We start from the raw sequence: 27,226 nt of genomic DNA on the forward strand, positions 1-27,226 counted from the left end.
AATCCTCATTAAAATTCGGTCTGCTTGTGCGATAAATTTTTTTTAATGATTTGATACCGTCTACAGCTGTCATTTTTACTTTATTCGCTGAACAATTGCACAATTGCGGTCTTAGACCGCTTTCAGGTATCCTCATAAGCGGAAGTTACACTCATTAGGTGCATTAAAAGTCGGTCAGAAGTTAAACAGTTTCTACACATGTTACATGATAATGGTGTCCAGTGGCATGCTGTCGTTGTCATAAAACTAGTACCAGTACCACCGTTAATATGGTTTCATGCCATAATTTTAAAAATTACATGTATTTCCACGTTCCATCGCACTCGACTCACATGTTATGACCGCTCTGTAATTTATCGTAAATGCTTTGTAACAGCATTTTCCGTAATGCAATATTCACATTAACTAAAGAGCGATCGTAACAAGTAAATCGAGTATAATGGCGTGCGGATATATCTGTAATTTTACATTTTGACTTACACCAGTATTGGCTGTACGTGAGGTACTGGTTTTATGGCTGCTACAACATCATTTACACTCAATGCACAATGACACTGGACGCCATTCACATATAGCATGTGCGAAGGGTGATTTGGCTTAATGTGTCGTCTGTAAATTTTCGGGCAGTAAGTTATATATATAACTAAGGAGAAATAATATGCGTGAAAACTACGGAGGGATAAGCTTAGTTGCGTATAAACTTTATGCAAAGAATTTAAACACAACACTAAACACGAAAGCAAAATGTTTGCTGCTGGGAAAACAGTTCTGATTTAGAATAGAACAATCGTCACCTGATGTAGTTTTTTTTTTACGAAAGCTTATTGAAAAGCAGAGAGAGAGCCTAACAAAAAGACACGTATTTCTTTTATAGATATTAAGGTGATGCAATTCGAGAAAAGCTACGGAGAATAATGAAGCACAGAGGTTGTCTTATACAACTTACATAACCAACCAAAAGTCTGTTTAAGAAAGCATCACTAAATATAGAAGGCATGTACGCATAACCGATAAAAATAAATAAAAGCATGAGACAAGGTTATAGTTTATCCTCCACAGTGCTCTACACCTACACTGCCGCTGCAGTTGGTAGACGGAATTCTAGAATACACAAGGCGTACAACTAAAGATTTCGATAAAGCTAAAATCACTCCTATATTCTGATTATCGTACACTGATTTTTGGAACAAAATATGAGTTACACAAGGGAATTTATGAACTAAATGAAATACGTACAAGATATTATATGAAAATATCTTATAGTACCTCTAAGTTATAGTACATTTAAGTCAATGGATTGTTTGGAAAATATTCATCGAGATGTTAGACAGTAGTTAAAGGATAAACTACTGAATAGGTAAAACATTTGAGTTGGCTTGCATGTAAAATTTCGTATGATTACGAAGAAAACATGCAGATTAAGCTGAATAATTTGGAAGTATCTGTCGAACAATTACTAGAACTTTAAAGCATAAAACATGGAAAGGAACACGATTGAAATGTTATAAAACAGTGTCATTGGTGTCTCTTGTATATAAATGAATCGTGGGTATTCAATAAAAGAGAAGAAGAACAAATACAAGGAATAGAAATGGATTTCTTTGAGCGGTGAAAGAGTGTAAAAGAAGAAATAAAATACGGGAGGAAGATATTCCAAACGAGTTGAAAATCTGCAGCGTGAAAGAAGAATTTGATGAAAACAAAAAGAAATCGAATGAACATCTACAACAAGTAGATCCGTAGAGGCTACAACGTCCGACAAATAACTTTAAACCAAAGGAGAAAAAGAGATCCTGTCAGATCGAGACGTGATGGGAACCTCAACAGGCCACAATCGGCCTGATACGTATAGAAGCAGAAGAAGTTTTTACCACTCCAATCACAATTTATGATCTGTTTTGTTACTGTAATTAAATTTTAACTGATTGTTAATGCACTGAATTCTCATCCCTTCCCTTTACCAGCATCTTTGACAGTGGTCTAAGATCGGAATAAACAACACACAAAGAAAACGTAACACTCCAGGTGGTATCAAACGATTTAAACAATTGCAAAAGCTGTCTTCGATAGATGGAAATTGGCCAAAAGAAACTCATGTCGAACTCGATACCTCCAGACCACCTCGTAAACTGAAGCACCACTCTTACGAACGACCACAGCAACTCGCGAGTGTAACAGCTATCGAGAAATCTGGCGACACTTTCAGCCACATTGCACTCCTCTTGCGCAGCACACGCCTACCCAGCGTAGCTTCAGCAGGTGCGTGACGTGTAGTCTGCCTTCCAGGCGGTAACACTTGCGCCCGGCGCTGCGCCCGAGTTGCGCACGGTGGCTGGACAGAGACCCGTGCGGCGTGGCCCACCTTAAATACGCCTCCGTCCAGCGGAAAGGCATCGCTGGCTCCGGCCAACAGCAGCAGCAACAGCAGCATCAGCAGCATGAGGCTCATGTGGCTAGCGGTGCTCGTGGTGGCCGTGGCGCTAGGGGGCGCCCAAGCCGGGATCGGCGACGTACCGGGTAAGTCACCTGCCTCGGAGTGCACATAACATCTCCTACATCTCCCATAAACTCCTTCCGAGTTTAATGGCAAGCGTCCGCCAAAATGGAATGCAATTAGAAAATTAACTAACGTTTCGAATCAAGGAGCACAGCGCTGTAGATGGTCACTGCACTTGCATTGAAACGATTTTATTTTAATTCGTTTCGTAAAAAGCACGTCATTGGATTCTCATCAGTTGAATGCACAAAACTTTTCTTTAGTAAGGCCTAAATGCAACTACAAATCGGGATAAAAAATTAAATAAATCAGCCCTTACAATCATAGCTCAGTGTAGTCCAGATGATGACTCCTGATTAAAGCTTTAATGTTATTTCGCCTCACCCGATAGACATCACAGCATTTCCCTGACTTGAATGATATGCATTTACACCCTTCCACTGAAATTACTAAACTGTGATTGCGAATTCCTTTAGGAAACAGCTCAGGAGCAAAGGAAACCAGAAGATTTATAATATCGAAGAGTAAACTAACATTAAATATATCCAACAGTTCTGGCAATAGATCTGTCTCTTCCAGGGGACATTATCAGTGTTGATTCTCTCCCTTTTCCTCTTTTTTGTCTACAATTGGGTCACTATAAATCTGTGTTAACGCCACAGTCACTTTCATCATTTATGTCTTGCTTTCTGCTTAGATTTGACAAGCATCAGTTAATGTCTGCTTTGTTTGAATAGAAGCCTTATTCGTTAGCTTCTACTCTCAACTCCCAAACCCATTTGTCGCAACTCCTCTCTGACACTGATGACTTTACTTTCTCACCGAGCGAGGTGGCGCAGTGGTTAGACACTGGACTCGCATTCGGGAGGACGACCGTTCAATCCCGCGTCCGGCCATCCGGATTTTCCGTGATTTCCCTAAATCGCTCCAGGCAAATGCCGGGATGGTTCCTTTGAAAGGGCACGGCCGACGTCCTTCTCCGTCCTTCCCTAATCCGATGAGACCGATGACCTCGCTGTCTGGTCTCCTTCCCCAAAGAACCCAACTCAACCCAACTTTCTCCGGGCTACCAGAGGCTATGTGTTGTCTTTTGTGATTTTGGAATAAGCTCAGCATTATTGCCTCTGACGTTATAATGAATGTTGATGTTTACCCTCTAAATTTTTCCAATGCAACTCTGTAATTCTGGCTTTCCATAAAAGATAAAACTGAACCGAAGTTCTGAAGTTTCAGTTCGTAACACAAAAGTTTCTATTTGCTTAGTCGGGAGAATTGTGTCACTATTTGTAATGTAAAAGGTCCCTATTCCGTTCGATAAGAGTATTGTTGTCTAACCTGCTACTTTCAACCTAAGTCGTTTTGAGTAAATAAGACTGAATTATGAGTAAATAGCGCTGGCAGGTATACTCGACCATTCCCTCGCTGTGCAGTTTTGTAATTGTTGCACAGAGTATTTTCACTATAATTTATTGTTCCATGTACCATTCTTGTTCGTCGAGAGCAGTCAGCACTGAAGAGCTTCTGCAGTCTTCGCGAGCTTAAGGCAAATTTGTTTCTTATAGTCATTACTTGTTCTACTACTTCGGTACCATTTTATAACCCTGCCTCCTATTCGTATCTTTTACGTCCACTGGCTTCGATTCTCTGCGATATGTTTATCTTTACAGTCTTTATTACCTATTACAATCAGTACCCCATAATGAACCGTTCATTATCAAATTTATTATTAATCCGTGACTTAGAAAATGTAGCACCGAGTTATTTATTTTTCGTAGTAGATATTTGCTAGAAGACTCTTTACCTTCTGTTTAATTTTAGCTATTCATTTCATACTCTATTTGTGCATATATCTTTCGCACATGGTCACTGTTTATGCTTCTTTGCTATGATGCCCTCCAAAAAACTGATTTCCAATTAGGGACTCATGTCTGACATCAATAAATTTATTTTTTTGAACATGGCTGTTCTTTAGGTACTCAGCCAAAACTTCAGTGCTGAATTCATTCATTTTCACTTTTATGCTTAAATTTTAAGCTGATTGTAAGCATATATAAGTATTTTTACTGTTTAGCTTGAGAGAACTATTAAATCACCACAAGTGTGCACGTAAAGGTAGTAATCGAACATTCGAAAGCGTAGATCTCACTATGGAATGAGTATGACACTTCTCATGTTTACTACGTACTGCACAAGAAAAGTCGTAATAAATTGTCACCTATACCTTCAGTTGCTCTTTCTTTTGTCTTCTCTTCATCTTATCTACATTCCTGAAACTTTGTCTCCTTGCTCCCCTTTCATGCTTTTTTTCTTTTCCTTAACTTGTGTGTTAAGCAGTTACGTTGTCATAAAGCTTGTCGATCATTATGCAGAGAGTGCGAACATTCGATTGCATAGCTCTCGCTATGGAAAGAGTATAATACTTCTCATGTTTACTGTCTACAGCAGAATAAAAATCGTAATAAATTGTCAGCTATTCCTTCAGTTGTTCTTTCCTTTGTCTTCATCTCACCTACCTACCTGAAACTTGTTCTCCTTGCTCCCTCTTCATATTTTTTTCCTTTTAGTTTTCAGTTACAATGTCATAAAGCTTGTCGATCATTATGCAGAGAGTGAAGACCATCCCCTCATTCGAGAGGTAGTGTGGTTTCGGGTGGTATATCGGATGTTGTCGTCCTGTAACGCAGGCCAGCGAGACTGACCGCTTTTCTCCTTGTTTTCCGCAGCGGACAAGCCCTTCCTGATGAAGCAGCGGGAAGTCCTACGACTGTTCAACAAGGTCCACGAGCCCAACCGCTACAAGGAACAGGTCGAGCTGGGCAATGCCTATGAGCCTCTCAACAGCCTGCCTCGCTACAGGGTAAGCTCTCCTCGCGTATCTGTCTTCCTATAGTATAAAATTAACTGTCTCTCCCATATACTACAGTGTGAGTATTGTAGTAGCTATCTGTGGAGAGCAGAGGCACTAGTGAATCATACGGACTTCTAGTATTCCTACATCTCAAATCCATATGCCAAATTAGAGAATCAGAAGAACTGGTGGTTTCGACGAGGTCGACGGTTCTGTGCAAGAAGCAAGTTCATGTATCCTTTTCGACGATGTTCTCATGGGAACCTCGTACGTACTGTTCAAATACTTACGAATTTCCATCCTCATAAGTTGGCTCTCGGTCTCGGGTGCATTAAAACCACTATGAAAATTGCTTACTTGTTAGACTATGTAGAGACATTTTCCACTGTAAGTACTTTCCACTAACAGGCAAGATCAGAGTGTACCACCCCGTTGATATCGGAATCACTAGACCACTAGCTCTGTTGGACGAGAATGAGAAAGTAGGGTCTTGGTTGATCAACGAAACTAGCCGGTATTTGTCTGAAATGATGAAAGGAAGCACCAGTCAGCATGGTCGGTCGGGTAAAGAAATGTCTGTCCTGTGCATTACCAACAGTGGAAGTTCGGTAAGAGTGCACGCTAATACCGGTAAACATCAACTGCCAGGAAATCTTCGTATTGGCATTATTTCGAGCGACGTGAAATAAATTACTTGAACATTGCTGCAAAAATTTATTCGAGTACATGAAAGCTAGGATCTCTTCTTGCTTCAGGACCATTAATTTGAAAGCCTGTCTAAGAGGGAAGTTCCGTTCGTCGTACTTTTGACAAATTGCAAAGCAAGTGACAGTGTCAGAGACAAATAGTTTGTGATTAAACAGATAAATTCTCCCATAGGGGAAAAATAAGAAAATGGAAGGCATCAGTGTGGGGGCAGGAAGAGATAAGATACAAAAACTGACACTCGCGCATTACAGATGTGTATAGAGGCGTATGTAAGGTCTCATTTTGCCTTTAGCTTACGAGGTAAGGTAAAGTTCCAGGTTCTGGCTCTAAATGGGCCAGTCATGACCGACCTACCGCCACATAACCTTTTACTGATGGTATCATCGGATGCGGTATAGAGGGCCATGTGGTCAAAACACCGCTTCCCACTCGTTCTCGGCTTTCTTGACATTGGAGCCCCTACTAATCGGTCGAGAAGCTCCAGTGGGCCTTGCGAGGCTGACTGCACCCCGTACCAGTCCTTCCACGAAGAAAAAATCCCTGGCAGTACTGGGAATCGAACCCGGTTAGTTCCCACAGCATTCGGCTACGGAGGTTGACCTAGCTTGCGAGAAATCGTAATATTGCTGTCGGTCTTCCGTGGAGTTTTGTAGCTTCTCTCACGATTGTACGAGGGCTATCCAGAAAATAAGTTCCGATCTTCCGCAAAATGGGCGTTACTGTAATAATCAAAAAATGTTTTATTTGTAACAGCTAGCCACAACTCCCAGCTAATTATCTAAATAATTGCCGCTTCGACTTCGACATTTGTCGAGGCGTTGTACCAATTTTCAAGGCAGCCGCCAGTGCTTTCCGCTAATTCTCTACGCAGGTCTACAGCTCGTTGTCTGTGCCAAAATGTTGCCTTGATAGTCAGCGGTACGTGCGAGCAAAGATGAAACTCAGGGGGTCAATTGCGGTCTGTATTGTGGGCGATTAAACTATTCCCACTGAAAACGCTGTAGGAGGATCTTCATTGCCCCTGCAGAGTGCAGCTGCGAATTGTCATGAAGAAGGAACGGCGTGACAGTTGTGTTACGTGGGCTGCACATCTTCAGGCGAAATTTCCCACCAGGCGCTCGTACTTGGCGGGAGACACTATTTTCTAGGTACATTCACGTGCTCACTGTGCGCTCAGAACTGAAAAAAGCGTTGTGACGCGACCGACGGGCGTTCTACAGACACTGCCCAAAAGATCTGTGCAAAGCTTCATCGGATTTTTACAGTGGTTTCCATTTCCCGACTGTTCGGCACTCACTTTCTGGATACCCTCGTATCCTGATTTGTAATCAATAGTGTTACGAGCGACAGGAGTTCATATTTTTTGTCCATTGATCCTGAAGTTTTTATACCAGTATTACGGTTACATCTTCAACTCTCAGGGTATGTTTATATGAGAATAAGCTTTTCGGTTTACTACCCGGCGTTTACCCGGCATTTCCTCGTTCACTGCTTTCATGACTCGAAGGCAAAGCCTGCCAAAATAAGCAAATCGCTTTTTCGGAAGTTAAGCGTATTGCAAAATCTTGTACGAGAATGATTGTAGTGTTTTCCGGTGAAGAATATTTGTGCAGATGCTTGTTTGTCTCAAGTTACTGAGGGTGGGGTGTTGTGATCTGCCGCCCGCAGAACCCGGCCCCAGTGAAGCAGCTGGTGCGCCTGTACCGCGCCGGTTCGCTGCTGCCGCGCGGCGCCATCTTCACGCTGTTCGACGACACGCACCGCGAGCAGATGATCCTGTTGTTCGAGTCGCTGCTGTACGCCAACGACTGGGAGACGTTCCTGCGCACGGCGGCGTGGGCGCGCGACCGCGTCAACGAGGGCCAGTTCGTGTACGCGCTGTGCGTGGCCGTGCTGCACCGCGAGGACACGCGCGGCGTCGTGCTGCCGCCGCCCTACGAGATCTACCCCCACCTCTTCGTCAACTCCGAGGTCATCCACGCCGCCTACAAGGCCAAGATGAGACAGGAGCCCGCCGTCGTGCACATGAACTTCACAGGTCAGTCGCTCCAACAATAAGGGCCAACCCAAGGCATAAAAAACACCCCAGCTATTCCTACGTTCCAGTTCTTCAGGGGTACTCGGACGTAAATACCTGTAACGTTCCTCCCGGGGATATTTCACGCAGCAAGCCCCTTTGGTTACGTTAAAATCTCACCTCTTATGTATTATTTCACATTGAAATCGTTATTTGTATGTTCAAAATGCTTCAAATACTAAAGTAAAGCGACGTTTCGGTCGTGTTCCAATGGCCTTCCTCAGGGCAAAGACTAACTAGCTAAGTTTTTTTACTTGAATTACTTGAAGAAGCACAGCAACTAGCCATTTTTTATAGTTCTTTATTTACTGCAAGATGCGTTTCAGGCTTTCGTATATCCCTCAGTGGCGAAATATATCTACATCTTCGTCACTTGAAGATGTTGAGATGCCGAAACGAGAGTTCTCATAAATACAGCTATATAAAAAGTAGCTGATTGCTGTATTTTTACAACTAATTCAATCCTCAACCAACGAGCTCAGACACCATTATTAGGCGACTTTCATTCTTTACTACTGAAATCGTTATTTGTACGTTCAAAATGCTTCAAATACGAAAGTAAAGCGACGTTTCGGCCGTGTTCGAACGGCCTTCCTCAGGGCAAAGACTAATTACTTTTTTTTTACTTGAATTACTTGTAGAAGCACAGCAGCCCACTACTTTTGGTAGTTCTTTATTTACAGCAAGATGCGTTTCAGGCTTTTGCATATCCCTCAGTGGCGAAATACATATACATCTTCGTCACTTGAAGATGGGTGAGATGCCGAAAAGAGTGTTGGCATAAGTAAAGCTAAATAAAAAGTGGCTGATTGCTATATTTTTACAAATAACTCAATCCACAGCCAAGGAGCTCACCCACCATTATTAGGTGATTTTCTTTCTTTACTTCTTCTTCTCACGCTTCTAAGAGTTACGTCCTGAACTTGGAATGCTTATTTTCTGTTTATGGTACAAATGGCTCTGAGCAATATGAGACTTAACATCCGAGGCCATCAGTCGCCTAGAACTTATAACTACTTAAGCCCAACTAACCCAAGAACATCACACACATCCATGGCCGAGGCAGGATTCGAACCTGCGACCATAGCGGTCGCGCGGTTCCAGAATGAAGTCCCTTTATGCGTGTTCAAACTTTTCTTCCTCTGGTAATCACCACAGACCTTCCGCTTACATTTTTTACTAACGGAGTCACGAAGTAATGCACCACACTCGTGGAAACACAAGAAACTCACCAGCAGACGATAACTTCGAAATAGACTGTATAATTGTAAAAGTCATGAGTACGTGTCTATTAGTAGGCATTTGGGAAGAATGCAGCTATATCAAGCAATCATTTTAAAAACCTCATTTATCGGGGGACAACAGCGTAAACAGCTTTACACAGTGATCAGACAACTTTAAAGGAACAAATAACTTTTCGTGCTATAATATCTCAAATACTGTTCTCAAAATGACTGCCATTGCGATTAATAACAACAGGTTATAACAAGTTACGACCAAATATTTGTGTGTTAGCACTTAATTTACGACCGTAAATCACATAACCTCTGCCGTCCCTGTACGTATTTATACTCCTTCAGGGAAATTATTGATGGCAGTACTGACCCAGTTAGAAGAAACTGCAGCGTTCCGTTAGTGAAAGTAAGACGAAAAATCGATGTACGCTACGATGGGACTTGCTTAACATTGATCACAAATGTGTGCGTTATAAGCATATTTCATTTTCGATAAGCTTCCCTCTGAACTGAAAAAAGAAATTGAGTGCTAGATCGCAAGTATTCAAAAGCAAGTTGAAAGGTTACCTTCAGGCACAGTCCTTATATTACATACGGAACTTTCTCACCGTAGATGTATTTTAAAAGAAGAAAATTGGTGTGTTCCATATTAGACACAATATGTGACCGTTGTTCGTCGGTCTGCAATAATCCGTTTACGCGCCAAGGCGGCTACCAGTAGCCTGTAAACAGTAATCTGTCACTGCAGTTTAGTGCGTATGCGACTAGTGATGGGCTAACGAACATGAGTGTCTACAGACTATGTTGTTTTATGACATATGGATGTGTGTGCTCGCACTATGAACAGCGTCACCAAAGTATTTAATATTAATGACAGGGACACATAAATCTGACAGCTCATTTTAGGTTGACATGGCCTAATAGCCGTATGATCTTCACTTGATAATGGCCTAAGGTCGAAATTGTAATCGTGAAATAAAGGAAGTGTTACAGTCAGTGGCGTAAATATGATGTCTTTTATGTAGTTCTACATGACTGTGAATCCCAGGTATAAAAAGTGCATCCTTGTAAGTCTGAACTGGCTGTGTTCGTGTACCTAGAGGCCAATAAAATAAAACAAACCCTTGCAATATTGTAGGAACGATCCGCAACCCGGAGCAGCGCGTGGCCTACCTGGGAGAGGACTTGGGGATGAACTCGCACCACTCGCAGTGGCACATGGACTTCCCGTTCTGGTGGAAGGAGGACGAGTACGGCATCAGGAAGGAGCGCAAGGGCGAGCTCTTCTACTACATGCACCACCAGCTGATCGCCCGCTTCGACCTCGAGCGCCTGTCCAACGACCTGCCCTTCGTCGAGCCCCTCTACTGGACAGAGCGCATCAAGGACGGCTTCTACCCGCAGACCACCTACCGCGTCGGAGGGGAGTTCCCCGCCAGGCCCGACAACTTCGCCTTCCACGACCTGCAGAACATCAAGGTCCAGCAGATGATCGACTACACGCGACGCGTCCGCGAGTGCATCTCCCAGCAGGCCGTGATCACGGTAGGTGTGGTCAGCCGCGCAAGTGCATGGCTCGCCTGTACCGGGTGTTCCAGTTACGCTTGCATAGAGTTGCTCTTACATTTGATGGAATTATAGGCGTAACTCAAGTCCCGATGGTTTGATTCTCAATTACCAACACATTGTGTTCCCCTCAAAACAAACCCTGCTCGACGTCATACTGCAATAACCGACATGAATAACTGTACTCTGTAGAGTACGGTGAAGTGCTCGGCAGAGCGTACTTCCCACTGTAACATTTATTAGGGCTTCTTCCCAGTCCATTAGTGTAAGGAATTCGGGAAAAATGATTGCTCAAATCCTCTGTAGTTAGTATAATCTGACCTTCATAAACTCTTAGCAACTATCTTCAAGTTCTTGCCAGTCCAAGTTTCTCAGAACCTCCATAATGCTCCCTCGTGGGTCAAACAAACCTGTGGCCACTCATGGTGCTTCCCTACTTTCTAAACGTTTAATATCACATGTTAGTCCTATTTTCTATGGGTCGCACACACTTCAGCAATTGTCTCGCACAAGTTTGTTGTAATCAATACCTTTTGTAGATTAATTGCATTTTCTCAGATTCATACCAGTCAAACGAAGTCAGCCACCTGCTCTACAACGACTGGAGCCTACGTGACCATTCCATTTCATATCTCTACATATTACTTCACCCAAGTATCAACTATCAGTCGATTGATTGTAATTCAGACTCATTGGTATTGTATTCATATGTTACTAAATTGTTTCGTTTTGTGGACTGCAGAGTTTTATATTACACACATTAACAGCTAGTAGTCAATCTTTGCACCAATTTATACACGGAATTTTTCGGACAGTACTTCATTATAAACAATCCCATCATCTACAAAAAATCTGAGGTTACCAATAATATTCCCTGGTAGCTCATTAACACACAAGATGAATAACGAGGAACCAACGAAGTCTCCTGGGGCACGCTTGAAATTACGTATACGTCTGTAGACACCTGCATATCCAAGATGACATTCTGCATCCTCCCTTCCAGGAAACCCTCAGTCCAGTTGCAAACTTCATTTTATAGCATTGTGTGATACTGAGTCAGTTGCTTGTCGATAATCAAGAAGAACGGCTAAAACCACGCTGCTTTCAACCATTACTTTCAGGGTGTAACGTGAGATATATGCGAGCTAGATTTCGCATTTGTGTCGCAGTGGGTACTTCGGTACCGTGAACAATCTTCAGTCCACATCATCGACGAGAGAATCCTCATTTGTTGGTCTTGTACTGTCTAGTTCTCTACTCCATTATTCACAGACTTCATTAGGCACTCCCGGACAGTTCCATGATAAGACTACATCATAACACAACTACCAGGTAACTTTGGCGTTGGATAACAATGTACGACAGCCAACTGCTACCTCAGAGGTGAGGGACTATATATTCGCTTACGCGTTCTTTGAACAAGTTTTCTGTAAATGAGTTTATCCTTACGATCTTCTGCTAACAGCTCATATTCCGTTGTACACTTAAGGCTTGAAAACGGGAATTTAGCAGAGCACGTTACATGAACAACACATTACCTGCCGTCGCAGTGATCGCTTGTGCAAAATCGGCCATTCTTCGCAAGAACACTTCAGTTCCGTTAACAGTACTTTTAACCTCCTGCTTTGTGAGGGTATACTTTTACACGTAAAACCCAGCAGCTACACTCTCCCCATCTCTTTATCACTGGTAGGAAAGGGATTGTCAGCTCGCTCTCCTGTTTCTTGTCTGTGAAATCAAACATTAAGGATCGACGGAACTGGCCGTTCACAGCCTGCTTAAATGACGAATTACGGAAATTTAGGTAGCCTATTGTGAAAACAACTTATCTTTTCACTACGCAAACTTGTTTCGGCACATTGTGCTATCATTAGTGAGTAGTTTTATTGAGGTATTAATCTCTAGAATCTTAGGATTTTCTTTACATTGTTGTATAGGTTACCATATCTTCCTTATGGTTATGGTTCTCGTGTCCATATTAATGTGTTGCAACGATACAGCCAGTAACACGGTACACGTTTTTAAAGAACAACACTCGTTGAACTTCACAAAACCCATACGATAATAGTTAAATGTTGAGCCTGTCAGGACTGCACGACTTGGTCCGATGATATTGTGCTGTGCAATAGCCTCCTGTTTCTTATTTTTTCCGAGTATTGCAGAAGATCTGTTTAAAATCTCATTCACATATATAACTATAGTTTAGGGGTTCTTTTTCGTGGCCCTTGTAGATAGTTTCATTCGTTAATCTGCTTTCTAAATGTAAAGTTACTATGGTTGGTCAATTTTAAACTTCTAAACAGCCACAAGCGCGGCAGTTGATTGTTGCGTCTATCACACCGCTACTGATGCAGAGGGTGATTCACTTTTGAATTTCTGCTCTGTCCCGCAGGAAACCGGCGACCTGTACAACATCAGCAGCCCGGAGGGCATCAACGTCCTTGGAGAACTGATTGAGCCGTCCACCGGATCGAAGCACCGAGAGTACTACGGCGCGCTCCACAACTACGGCCACATTATGCTGGGACAGATCACAGACCCCAAGCGCAAGTTCAACGTGAGTATCCCACAGCTGCTCGTCAACAAGTCTTACGCACTCTCCACATCCCAGTAGGGCTTTGCAGCAAACACGAGAGAGAACTAAATGTTAAACAACTCAGTAGTCTTCCAGTTGTCTTGAAATGTTTGTTCGAATTCTGACGACACGTCTACCACATGTCAGAAACACCGAAGAATTTCGATGTGCATGGTAGAAGGACATTAAATACCATTCTCGACACGTCTTTCCGTGCAGGCACCGTTCACAGCAGTCTGTCGCGTCATCGATACGGCAGTCCGAATGTTAGTTGGAGAAACTGTGATTCTCCTAAAGTTGACTGCGCAAACGACGCAACTGCGACATCGATTACGGAAACCCGTCCTGTCCAATACTTACCCAGTGCATCAGCCGGTACATATCTTCACTTGAATTATAAGCCTGTATACTTCGACCTGAATAGGTCTTTGTGCTATAGAACTACAAGGAGGGTAAAAAGATAGTGAATAACGAGAACGACAGTTAGTTCTGCAAAGATGCCAAAAGTCTAGTTTCCTGACATTGCACAAATTGATATCACAAACTTACATTTATTCAGAAATGCTACATACTGAAGTAAAAAGGTAATGAGTGAGTGTAAGCTATATCTTGACTATGAGAGAAGGATAATATACCGATACAAGTTTCCAATTCCCGAGGAAGCTTTTCAAACGTGGTCAGGTTCTTTCCATTGAATTCAGGGCTGTTCTACAGGGTGAAACTGCAACTAAATAAGTAGGGCATTACCACCAAGTAACTACGGTGTTAGTTGTCGTGTGGATAGCTGAAACAAGGTATAAAAGATATATTTGAGACAAATTTGTAATTGGACAAACTTTCTACAAAGAGAATAAGAGTACGTTTCCTAACTCCAACTAGAATCACCGTTAAACTGTAGCATAGAAAAGGCACAGAAACGTTGTAGGGAATATGTGTAACCAGTACAACGGAAAACCAGTCCAAAGTAACAAATTTCACTTTTTTTATTCGCTCGATGAGTAGTTTTGGGACGGGACCCATTTTCAAATCATCGTAACATAGTCAAAAATCGTATTTCCAGAAATGCAAAAAACATTTTTGACTATGTTCCGATGATTTTAAAATGAGCCCCGGCCCAAAACTAGTCATCGAATTAATAACAAAAAAGTGAAGTTTGCAGCTTTGGACTGGTTTCTCGTAGCACTGATCAACAGACGTTGCTGACCCGCAGCTATTCCAGCATGCTGGAAGTTTTTAGACATGTGTAACAATGTGAATGTGGAAGGGCTAGAAATAAGTCAAGTGCAAATAAATGATGTCAGGATTTGCGCTTCAGCATCAGTTTCTGTGTGTCATCAACAAGACGAAAATAATGAAAGCAGAAATAAAACTGGTAAGAAATCGATACCTTTGACTCGAAAAATGGTGACAGATGATTAGAACGAAATTGACATTAATCGTAACGAAACATAAGCAACACGGCGGATGACTTCTACTCTTAAGACCTCTGAGATGTCACTAATGACGCCTCTCTGTCCGTTTGCAGATGCCACCTGGAGTGATGGAGCACTTCGAAACCGCCACGAGGGACCCCGCCTTCTTCCGGCTGCACAAGTACATCGACAACCTCTTCTACGAGCACAAGGACCTGCTGCCGCGCTACACCTCGGAGGAGGTACAGTACTCAGCTGCTACTCTGCCCCGTGCCTAAACTACCTCATCTGTTGCAAATTCTGCTCCTAGCTGCTTCGTAATTCCCAAAACACACTCATCGCCCAATCAAACAGATGCTTTCACTGCAAAACAGTTCGATATTCAGAACAGCTGACAGCAAACATAAATAAGATATCGAATGATCTTCGTGTTCTACAGTGGAGCTACTCAAGTCTTCTTGCCATATCTGTGTAAGCCTTTCGCAACTGTATTTATATTAAGCAGCAACTGCGTAGCGTATTAGGCAAGGTATCACTTGCTCTTCTTCCAGTTTGATTCACAGCACGTAAAGAGTAGGGGGAGGGGGGGGGGTGCGATAGCTGGAGAGTGCCTATATGCTAAGTGCAATCAGTTATGATAGTTGCTAATAACCATAGCAGTGTTCTCAAGGGTCTAGGAAGTTTTCTGACCAGTGACCTTCGTAGTAACTAGAAAGGAGGCAGCTAATGTTGTTTCTATACGGGGGGGGGGGGGGGGGGAGGGAGGGTACAGGTTAATGTACTACTCTGATGCTTTACAAAGGTGACTACGTTGTGACAGGGTTACACTGGCTCTTTGCAGTATTGACCACGTGCTTCTCTAAATGTACCACTTTCGCCATACTTCAGAAGCCATGCACTCTTCCATATCTGTCGCATCCGCATGCCTTTCGTGGCCTGCCTGCAACGTTAGACAACCACATTTTAACTACTTAATTGTTGATTGTAGAAGTCAATCTCTCTTCCGTACCTGTCACATCCTCATGGCTTCCACGGCCTGCCTACAATATTGAACAACCACTTACGTCCTTTGTACACCTACAGAATAGTTTCTTATGACTGCACATGCAAATTTTGTAACGAGTCTTACCTCACACCTCTGCTTTATACAGCCAGATACAGTAATAGTTGAGTACATTTTCCGTCAACTATATTTCTGTCAGTTTATTTCCTACATTTCTTGCTTGCTCCTGATTACTGTCTAAGTACAAGGAGCTACGCATCCGCTACCTTCTTCTACCAACACGGCGTCAGTATTTTATATCTATTGCAGAAATAACATGTACATTTGTCGTTTATACCTGTATTAATAATTTAATACTTGGAACATGTTTGAAATATTTGCATTGAGTAGGTATGTATCAGCGTTTGGGAGACTACAAACTTCCATATACCATCAATATTACCCATTACGTTACTTTTATCGCTATAGACAGATTTTTTTCGTTAACTTCGGTAACCCTCTTTACTCAGACCATGGACAAGACTTTCCCTCATTTCTATTATTCTTGATCTGTGCAGCATAGCAACATCCGTCTCTGGCATCCAGTATGCCGAGGGAGAGTATTTCCCCTCACTCCTCCGTCTTCATCTTTTGATGTCCCCAGCACAAACCTGAAAAATGTTTCGAGTCACACGCGTCCTCCTCGCCAACTGACCATTTCTCACTGCTGCATATTAGTACCTCCATTAATGTGTTTTTACACTCTGCCCGCTCTATTGAGGACGGTGTCAACTGGTCGTTTCTCAGACGCAGAAATTCAGTCCAGCCCGTATATTTCCGCCATCTTCTCGAGATATACCACATTGACCCATCACCAAAAGGTAATCACCAGCTTAGAAGAACAGAGAACATTATCATAAATATAACTGAAAGACCACATTCTGAACTTTCTCTTATCGAAGACTGATATCATGTACTCTCTTCATTGCTCATTTCTGTATGTGTTGGGCACTACGAAGATGTTGCTCAGACGCGACCTTACTCCCACAGCTCGAGCTGCCAGGCACGTCCATCGAGGAAGTCCAGATCGACCCGCTGGAGACGTTCTTCGAGTACTTCGACGTGGACCTGCTGAACGCCCTGGACGACACGGAGGAACTGCCCGACGTCAGCATCCACGCCCGCGTGCGCCGCCTCAACCACAAGCCGTTCGTCTTCAGCGTCAGGGTCAACAGCGAGGCCGAGCGATTCGTCACCGTGCGCGTCTTCCTAGGACCCAAGTACGACTGGTTCGGCCAGGAGATCCCCATCAACGAGAAGAGGCACTACATCGTCGAGATTGACAAGTTCGTCGCCAAAGGTAGGCACCGCACCGAACACCAAGTATCAGCAAAGAGAGGAGAAATGCTTAAGACTCTACACTTGTTACGAAATGCGGTTCAATCTTAACGCACTGGTTTATGACTTCATCTGCACCAAAATTTCTATCAGTATACGCTTTGTCAGACAGCGTAGTTCCGCCAGGATATCGCGATGTCTACACCTGCACACATGCTCCGCAGGGCACTGTGAAATCGCGTATGATGCGCGGGAAGTCTTGTCTCTATGGTCCCTACTGGAGTGGAGGGCCTTTGCATATTCGTGCATTCTTCGCTTGAAATGTTGTATGTAGTTAGTGTCAAATAAAGCACCTGCCGATACACCTTTCTCAGGCCCTCGTGTGAGCCACACGAATGAGGACCATTGGTGCTGCCCTTCTTTGTTTTCGTTTAGCATCTCACTTAGTCCTAATTTGTATGGGTTCCTCACACTTGACAAATATGCCGCATACGTATTGTGCTGGCAGTCTCCGTTACAGGATCGACTGAGCCTGTGAAATAATTCTCCTTTTCATTTTCGCAGAAATTGTTACACCCAAGTTTTTATAGGCACTGACTGATTCCAGTTGCGAATTGTAGATATTCCAGTCACTGCGTTTCTTGAAGTGCACAGTTTTTTGTTTCAGTGCATTCAAAGGGCGTAGCCAATTTTAGCACCATTTTGAAATTTTCTCGGATACGTATATCACGGTGTTCATCACATCGCAGGATTTATCGTTGTATAATTTTCTTCCGAACTTTCGGTCGAGCAAATGAAAATAATAGACGTGAAGGTAACAAACACAAGAAAGTTTGTATTACATAGTCAAATTATACGAATAACCATCGGAGAAGAGCCTAATGAAGAGTCTAGACTGGCTGTGTATGCAAATATAATGGCAATAAATTAGCAAAAGATCGCAATTAAAAGATAAAATAAGCAATTGAAACTCACAATTTTAAAACCATTTACTGTTTTCTCTATTAATAAACGAAGAATTCCACGTGTCGTGTTTATTTCGATTAAAATTTCTATGTTGAAACGCCGAGGTTGATGTATAAAGCTATTCAGAGATGTTTCTTCCACAACTGCTCGAGACACCTTCAGGTATTTGGCAGTTGCTGCTTTATTTGTGAGGAAATTTCCCGCATATGGGGCCGAAACATCAGTCAATAATGTATCACCTTCTGATTGTTATTTTGGATTTACATCTTTTTTACAGGCACGGAATCATAAACCTCTCATCTAGAAAATGTTGGCCAAGTGAAAGGAAATTTGCTGCTGTTAACGTTGCTAAGATATTTACTGTTTAGAGCATTTTCATAGAACTTGTCATATACAGGGTGTTCAATTTATCTGAAACAGTGAAATATCTCGAAAATTGCACAAACAATTTACAGCTAAAAGTTGTTCGCCGTAGATAGGGACATTCAGTGATGTCAAACTCGACCCTCTACCCCACCGCGTTTGCGGGAGCAGGGCGGCAACTTCGAAATCTTAAATGCAGACCCACGTTTTTATCGCAGATTCGGATTATAAGGAAAAAAAATTATAAGTTTTCTCTGAAACATTTTTTGTTTCGCCAAAGGTGGCCCAGTAATCGGAAAAATCAAAATAGATAGCAATAGTGTTTCAAAATGCTATCCAATAATACCTCCTCGCAGCTGAGGTAGGATAACAATTCATTTCATAACTTTTAATGGGAAACCCTAATCTCAACGTAGTATTCCTTCGACAAAACGAAGAGGGGATTGCTCAACAAACCACTGTGGCGACTAATCATAACAGGTAGTGCAGTCCTATTAAAATTTATGCAATAATTAACTATCCTACCCTCGCACCGCGTAGTTGGGGTGGGGGGGATTGATTCAAATATCATTGGATGGCGAAAATTATGTATTTTCTTTTGTAGAATCCGAATCTGCAATGAAAATAAGAGCTTCCTATTTGACATTTCAATGTTGCCGTTCTGCCCCCACTCCCACGATGGGGTGAGGAGGGGGTCGAGTTTGGTATCGTTGGATGTCCCCCTCTGAAACGAACAAATTTTAATTTTAATTTTTTGGTTCCGATATGTAGTTCTCGTGGTATTTAGACTGATGCAACCTGTTGGGTGGCCTGTGTGTTTTCAGTGAACACCGGCAAGACCGTCATCGCCCGCAAGTCCAGCGAGTCCAGCGTCACCATCCCTGACCGCGAGACCACCAAGGTGCTCACCCAGAGGGTGGAGGACGCCATTGCCGGCAAGGTCCAGCTCACCGTCAACAAGGTAGGCCGCCAACTCCTCCAGAAATCGCACACCCAGCGTCAGTCGAGATTATGGCTAACGGATCAACGGGTTCATTGTCGAAGGACAGTCAAAATCGTTTGAGACTCTTCAGGCATGAGATCCATTGACTTCGTGGTAAATATTATGGCGCTTTAGATCATAGAACTGTCAAAGGCGTTTGGTACTGTATTTATTGTATTTATCCTCGAATCAACTAAAGGGCTGTGTTCTTTTTAACTGAACTTTTAACTTATTTAGTGGAAGAACGGACGTTTCAGATCTTGAACTCTTGGAGGTCTGAACTCTGCCCCTACTGAACGTGTGACCAGCGCCGTAACCATCACATCAGCTGGCTCGGTCAAAAGGACTGAGAGAAATCCGAGAAGGGTCAGCACAGATATGCGCCGCTCTTCTGTAGCACTGCAGTAGGTGTGTCTGAATTTCGAATCCTGTGCTCCTGGTTCAGTTGACGGTGCAGCAGGTATACGATTCCACAATGCGACACTTTTATTGGTTCAGAACCGGGGAGGATCAAGACTGTAATTCACTACAGAAGTACAGACCACAGCCTGTGACAACTTATGAGCTGCGAGGTTCACACTTTGCATTTATGTTATACGTTCCAGGCAGTGGTAAGAGACACTCGGCGCAATTCACTTTTCATAAATGACTATACATAACTAATGAGGAGGTACTGAATAGAACTGGGCAGAAGAGGAGCTTGTGGCACAACTTGACTAGAAGAAGGGATCGGTTGGTAGGACATGTTCTGAGACATCGAGGGATCACCAACTTTAGTGCTGGAGGGCAGCGTGGAGGGTAAAAATCGCAGAGGGAGACCAAGAGATGAATACACCAACCAGATTCAGAAGGATGTAGGCTGCAGTAGGTACTGGGAGATGAAAAAGCTTGCACAGGATAGAGTAGCATGGAGAGCTGCATCAAACCAGTCTCAGGGCTGAAGACCACAACAACATTTACTTTGTCTACTGGATATACTTCCTTATGTAGAACGTTTTTCCTGAAATTTTCAAAAATTTGGCAAGAATAGTGTACTATTGACGTCGGTCTCCAAGACAAAACGATTATATAAACTGCCAGAAGGAAAACGGGTTCCGATCACGATCAGCAACAAGATATTTCTTGGATGGGAGGCTGGTACAACTTTCACCCAGTGACACCACTGAGAGGCCATAGAAGAAGAAAAAAATGGCTCTGAGCACTATGGGACTTAACATCTATGGTCATCAGTCCCCTAGAACTCAGAACTACTTAAACCTAACTAACCTAAGGACAGCACACAACACCCAGTCATCACGAGGCAGAGAAAATCCCTCACCCCGCCGGGAATCGAACCCGGGAACCCGGGCGTGGGAAGCGAGAACGCTACCGCACGACCACGAGCTGCGGACATAGAAGAAGAACAAATAGCGCGACCGGTGCAGTAATGTCTTGGTCACTAGCTGAGAAATTAGGTCACTGTTCTGTTAAAGTTATGGCCGTAATGTTTAAGCAACGTTAGTTGAGCTGGGATGTGTGACAACTCGGCCGTCCTGTGTGATACCTAACTCGTGCTCTAGTTCACAGCCTTGGCCCACACGTTACAGCGTTAAACACTCTGTAATACTTCTTTGTCGCAGATACGTGTTAAGAAATTTAATAACGGTTGTTGTTGTTTTTCTTTTTTTTACAGGACGTACGTCATTGCGGATACCCAGACCGCCTGCTGCTGCCCAAGGGCCGACGTGACGGAATGCCCTTCACGTTGTTTGTCGTCCTCACCGACTACGAGAAGGACAAGGTGAGTTTCCACCTGTTGTTGTTGTCGCCTTCAGACCGAAAATTGGTTTCATGCAGTTCTCCACGTTCGTCCATCCAGCGCAAGCCTCCTCATTTCTGCATAACTACTGCAACCGTCCGTCCACTTGAACCTCCTTACCCTAGTCAAGCGCTGGTCTTCTTCTATAATTTTTATCTCCTCCACACTACATTCCGATAGCAAACCGTTCGTCCCATGATGCAGAAAGATGTAACCTATCAACCGATCGCTGCTTTCAGTAAGATTGTTCCACAAATTTTATTCTTTTCATTTCGATTCAGGATCTTTTCCACAGATGCGCTATCTACCCATCTAATCTTCAGCGCTATCCTGTAGCATCTCACTTCAAAAGCTTCCATTGTCCACACTACTGCTTATCACTCACGTATCACTTCCACTGTCCACCCAGCTGCTTGTCATTCTCCTTTCATTTTCGTAAAAGGCTACATCATAGACTAATACATTCAGAAAAGGCTTCGTAACAAATTTTTTCTAAATTAAATTATAAGTAAACTCCATCCGAACAAACCTCGGAAGGTCCAACAGTACCTTCAGACCGCCGAATCATACTCAGCCGACAGGAGTTACTTGATGCGGATATGGTGGGGCATGTGATCAGTACATCGCTCTCCAGGCCGTTGTCAGCTTTCGTGACCGTAACTGCTACCTCGCAGTGAATTAGTTCCTCAATCTGCCTCACAAGGTCTGAGCGCGGCCTTCTTGCCAACAGCGCTCGGCAAACCCAGATGGTCACCCATCTAAGTGCTAGCCAAACCCAACGGCGCTTAACTTCGCGAACGGGTGTTACCGGTGTAACAAGGCTGTTGGCACTTAAATTGTATTACGTACCAATTGTCTCTTTTTCAGAAACACCTTTCTAGATATTGCCGGTTTTCAATTTATATGCTCTCTTCCTCAGTCATCTCGTTCTGCTGCAGAATTCGTGTACTACTTTTAGTGTTTCATTTCATGCTCTAATCGCATGATTTAATTCTACCTCATTCCGTTAACATTGTTTTAATTTTGTTGATAACCATCTTAAAACCACTTTTCAAGACACTAACTATTCCGCTCAACTGCTCAACCATGTTCTTCCTTGTCTCTGACGGGATTGCGATGCAGCCATCAAATCTCAAAGTTTTAGTTTTTATGTCCCATATTTAATCCAGTTTCCAAATTTCCCTCTGCCTTTCATCGCTGTTTTTCCAACTTACAGACAGAATAATATGGAGGATATTCTAAGCCCCTGTCTCACTCTCTTCTCTGCTGTTGCCCACCTTTCATGTTCTTTTACTCTTATTACTGGGTCACCCGCTACCACGTACTCAGTTTTGTTTTTGTTTATTTTTAAACTCCACTTGTTATATTCCTCAAACAGCTTCCGCTGCACGGAGGTAGAGTCGCGCACTGTCTTCGGCACTTATCACCTGGTGCACACCGGATAGGGGACAGTACGGGCTATGATCGCCCGCTGACATTCTCATCGGGTTTTATATGCTTCTGTGTGACTTTAAAAAGTCTCCCATATAAATTTTAAATAACATAGGAGTCAGTGGACAGTCCTCTCGAAGCCCTTTGTAAATGCGGAAGTTCTCTGATTACACATTACCCACTATCACTGAACGACTCTATTATATAAGGTATTACGCTTTGTTTGTCGTACATCGCGGTCTATGTTACTTACAGTTTGTGACTAGCCACAATATCGATGCAGCGCAGACAAAGACGGCAGAACGATTAGCTTTCATTGCTTCTCTTGGCTCTCAAGTTAGTCGACACAGGACGGAGAGCTAGCTGCCCCGATGCTGTCCTTGTGCAAACACGGAGCAGTTCTGCCGTGTACACTGCGGCCCCGCCGACTGTTTCTCCAGCATAAACGTGTTTGAGCTGGCGGGCGGCTCCCTTCTGGGCTTAACTGCCCGCACATTGGCACCCTCCCAGCGCTGGGACTAAACCGCCCGCGCACTCGCATTCTCCCTCCCACTGCTGCTGCGTGCTCCTGTTGCACGCTCGTGTGCTTTCGTGTTCGTGGCCTCAGCGTACCTAAAGTACGTCGTGGCGACACTTAATGAGAATTAATCTCGTACTGTGAAATCGATAAGTCATTAGGCTTAAGTGCCAATAGCCTTAAGTGACATTAAAAACAAGTATCTAGATAATGCTAACGGTAACACGATGGAGCAGGGTTTTACATAGTTTTCTACGTTAATAACTTTGACGAGTGATGGACTAAACGAGGTAATTTGGTGCTTTGCTAATATACAGCTAAATATAGGAGCAATTTCGCATAAACACCGACCTACCAGAGATGCGTCGTACGCTTTCTGAAATCTTTTTATGGCATGCGTTTCTCCCTCACTGCGACACGAAAGAGGCGAATGCGAGAACTCAAGAGTGGGACTTAAGATTGATATTTTCATACGGGTCCTTTATTTAGTGTCTAACGCAAGAAGTACCTTTCTTAAAAGAATCATCGACTGCTCACAGAATTTCGTGGTTTGTTTTCAGTGTCTATCTATGGATTGGGCACTGTACTAGATGTTACGAATAGTGGACTTCCAGTGGAAGAAATAACCGGCAGTTTGTCTGTGTTTAGCGTAACACGAAAATCGTTCTCATCGAACATCGCAGTGGGACTCTGCCATCATATTTTCGTTGCCGTCATTGCACACAGTGATTCGTAAATGAACTATGAAACACTCGCAGTACAGTCTGCTGTCTATGAGAAGCTAAATATGTGCAGGTCGTCGAAGTTCACGAGTGTACAATATACAGTAAGTATTAATGGAGGATATGCTTACAAAAATCACAAGACAAATCCTCTGAATTCTAAACAAAAGCGTTGTCGATAACCCTGACAAATATGTACAGAGCTAGAGTTGGCGAGGGGATTGCGAATCTACAGAGAAAAGCGCAAAACTAAATTTTCAATTGGCATGTCATTCGCCATACATGACTCGCCTGCGCCACTCTGTAATGCAAAACAACTTCTTCCATGAGGTAAGCCGTATTCAGATATGAACTATGCGGTGCAGAGCGCCGAGGAAGTGAGTGCAAAGTACAATGAATGCTCGCCTACGACACAACACGTTCGGGTGGTGTAGTTAACTACATTGACTCCACATATGGCCGATAGTTCGAATTTGACCGAATTATTTTGAGTGGTATACACCCATCTTTCAGTCGAACCGAACGTATACCCATCTTTCAGTCGAATCGTATATATATATATATATATATATATATATATATATATATATATATATATATATATATATATTTATTTATTTATTTATTTATTTATTGTGGTGTCACCGCCAGACACCACACTTGCTAGGTGGTAGCCTTTGAATCGGCCGCTGTCCGGTAGTATACGTCGGACCCGCGTGTCGCCACTATCAGTGATTGCAGACCGAGCGCCGCCACACGGCAGGACTAGAGAGACGTCCTAGCACTCGCCCCAGTTGTACAGCTGACTTTGCTAGCGAGGGTTCACTGACAAATTACGCTCTCATTTTCCGAGACGATAGTTAGCATAGCCTTCAGCTACGTCATTTGCTACGACCTAGCAAGGCGCCATTATCATTTGCTATTTGTCTTGTGATGCATGTACCGTCAGACCGATGTTCACCAATTATGGATTAAAGTTAAGTATTCCAGAAATCACGTACTATTTTTGCTACTATAAGACCTTGACCTGTTCCAGAGCTCACGCCAGCCTGCGTGAGCTAAACGCGTGCCTTTCGGCTTCCTCTCATAGTGGTTTGGCTGTCTCGCCAAGTCACAACATATATATATATATTTCAATCGAGTGGTAAGTCTTTTTCATACCTAGTTCGATTCAGTACCTCCTAATTTTTCGTTATCCAATCAGTTCACCTAATCTTCCTACATCCGCACATTTCGGAAGCTTCTATTCTCTTCTTGCCTGAACTGTTTATCACCCACTCATAATTTCGACACGACGCTACCTTGATGAAAGATTGGGTGACACTTAAATTTATATCCGATAGTAACACATTTCTCTTTTTCATAAATAGTTTTGGTGCTATTGCCAGTCTCCATTTTACGTCCTCACTACTTTGGTCATTGTCGGTAAGTGCTTCCGAAAAAGCAAAATTCTTCTACTACGTTCTTTAAATGTCTGATTGTGATATCTCAGGCTTTATCTCATTTCCACGGCATCCTAGTATAATTCGACTAAATTTCATTACCCTTGATCGAGGGAGGTGGCGCAGTGATTACCACATTGGACTCGCATTCGGGAGGACGACGGTTCAAACCCGCGTGTGACCATTCTGGTTTAAGTTTTCCAAATCGGTTCAGACAAATTCCGGGATGGTTCCTTTGAAATGGCACGGCCGACTTCCTTCCCCATCGTTTCTTCATCCTAAGGGACCGATGGCCTCGCTGTTTGGTCCCTTTGCCCATATCAACCAACGAACCATTACCCATGATTTGTTGTTACTGTATTCGCCCCTTAACCTGTTTTCACCATACTAATCATTCCGACAGCTCAGCTTCCAAGTCCCTCGCCGTATCTGATGTAATTACAGTCTCACTGTCCAATATTAAAGTATTTCTTTGGTCTCCTTAAATTCTGAATCCATTTCCATATTTCTCCTCGGTTTCCTTCATAGATTGCTCAGTGTACGAATGTACTGACATTGGGGATAAGCAACAGTAGTATCTCATTCCCTTGTCAACTACTCTTTCCATTCATGTTCTTCGACTATTTAATAGTGCAGTCTGATTACTTTTGTAGGCGTAGATGATCTTTCGCTCCCTGTATTTTATACCAGCTACCATCAGAATTTCAAGGAATATATTGCAGTCGACATTGGCCAAAAGTTTGTCTTAATCTACAAATGCTGTAAACGAACTACGTCTTGCAGTTTACGTATTCATAATAAAGCTTTCGTAACTATCCAAAGTGCATAATAATTGTTATTATTGACTTCGTCGTTTCTTTAGTAGTTTCGAATCACTGTCACGTCCATTGTCAGATGGAACGAATAACTGTTAGAGTAAGACGAAAATTTTCTGGGTAAAAGTCAAGTAATACATCGAAGGAAGTGATTCTGAAATTTGATGTGGATAAGAATAGCATGTAAACTTCTTCCCGCGTAATCTAAACAGCAGATTTCTTCGCGGAGTTGCCGTATTTGAATTTGGTAGCCACTGTATACAAAACGTAATAGAGCTAAAGAGTAACTCGCAGCATCTTTTTGTAGGACTGAATTTCTGTTCAGTATTTTACGGCATTTTTATCCATTACTTCTGTTTACCACTTCGCGGTTTGTTTTGGACGGTGACGTTCGTTGACCACGTGCTGTGTCTGCCTGCAGGTGAACGACCTTCCCTTTGACTACGACTACGGCGGCTCTGTGAGCTACTGCGGTACCCTGGGCCACCGCTACCCAGACGCCAAACCCATGGGCTTCCCCTTCGACCGCCGCATCGACCAGGACAGCTTCTTCACGAAGAACATCTATCAGCGCGACGTCACCATCACATTCAAGGGCAGCGTCTGAGCCACCTCGCCTCCGCCGAACACGCCGCAGAACGCCTGACTCAGAGCAAGGAGACCGGCATCCTCAAAGCATTCCTCAAACACTCGGACGACAACAATCTGCACCAATGCTGCTGAAGTCAAATGTCCAGATACTCTGCGTCTCAACTCAAGAATGAATCTCAATCTGCTACGTACCGGACCAACGACTTTGTATCACTTATCTAAACTCGTTATGAATAAAAATTAATTTTGCTGTATATTTCGTTGAAGCACGCTCTACAGTTATTCTGACGCCTTTCCCTTAGCCCAGTAACCCTTACACGTATCTTACAGTATAAATTCATATTTCCAGTTACCTCTTATG

At 43.1% G+C, this 27,226-nt stretch overlaps 1 protein-coding gene across 1 annotated transcript; it reads left to right on the plus strand.

Moving 5' to 3' along the window:
- Positions 1-2,438: 2,438 nt before the first annotated feature.
- LOC124777916 (hemocyanin A chain-like) lies at positions 2,439-26,881 on the plus strand. The gene is made up of 10 exons (XM_047253469.1): positions 2,439-2,517; positions 5,221-5,354; positions 7,722-8,091; positions 10,504-10,910; positions 13,324-13,488; positions 15,032-15,160; positions 16,951-17,260; positions 19,392-19,528; positions 21,222-21,329; positions 26,696-26,881. The coding sequence occupies exons 1-10, from the start codon at positions 2,439-2,441 to the stop codon at positions 26,879-26,881; spliced, it is 2,025 nt and encodes a 674-aa protein (XP_047109425.1).
- The last annotated feature ends 345 nt before the right edge of the window (positions 26,882-27,226 follow it).

Source organism: Schistocerca piceifrons, chromosome 2 (assembly GCF_021461385.2).
Source record: "Schistocerca piceifrons isolate TAMUIC-IGC-003096 chromosome 2, iqSchPice1.1, whole genome shotgun sequence".
NCBI lineage: Eukaryota > Metazoa > Arthropoda > Insecta > Orthoptera > Acrididae > Schistocerca > Schistocerca piceifrons.

What these genes read in the sequence shown, in the direction of transcription:
- LOC124777916 (XM_047253469.1), top strand. Translation starts at nt 2,439, where the DNA reads ATGAGGCTCATGTGGCTAGCGGTGCTCGTGGTGGCCGTGGCGCTAGGG. An exon ending in CGTGCACATGAACTTCACAG is followed by an intron (nt 8,092 to 10,503) that starts GTCAGTCGCTCC and finishes GCAATATTGTAG; the next exon opens with GAACGATCCGCAACCCGGAG. An exon ending in ACCCCAAGCGCAAGTTCAAC is followed by an intron (nt 13,489 to 15,031) that starts GTGAGTATCCCA and finishes GTCCGTTTGCAG; the next exon opens with ATGCCACCTGGAGTGATGGA.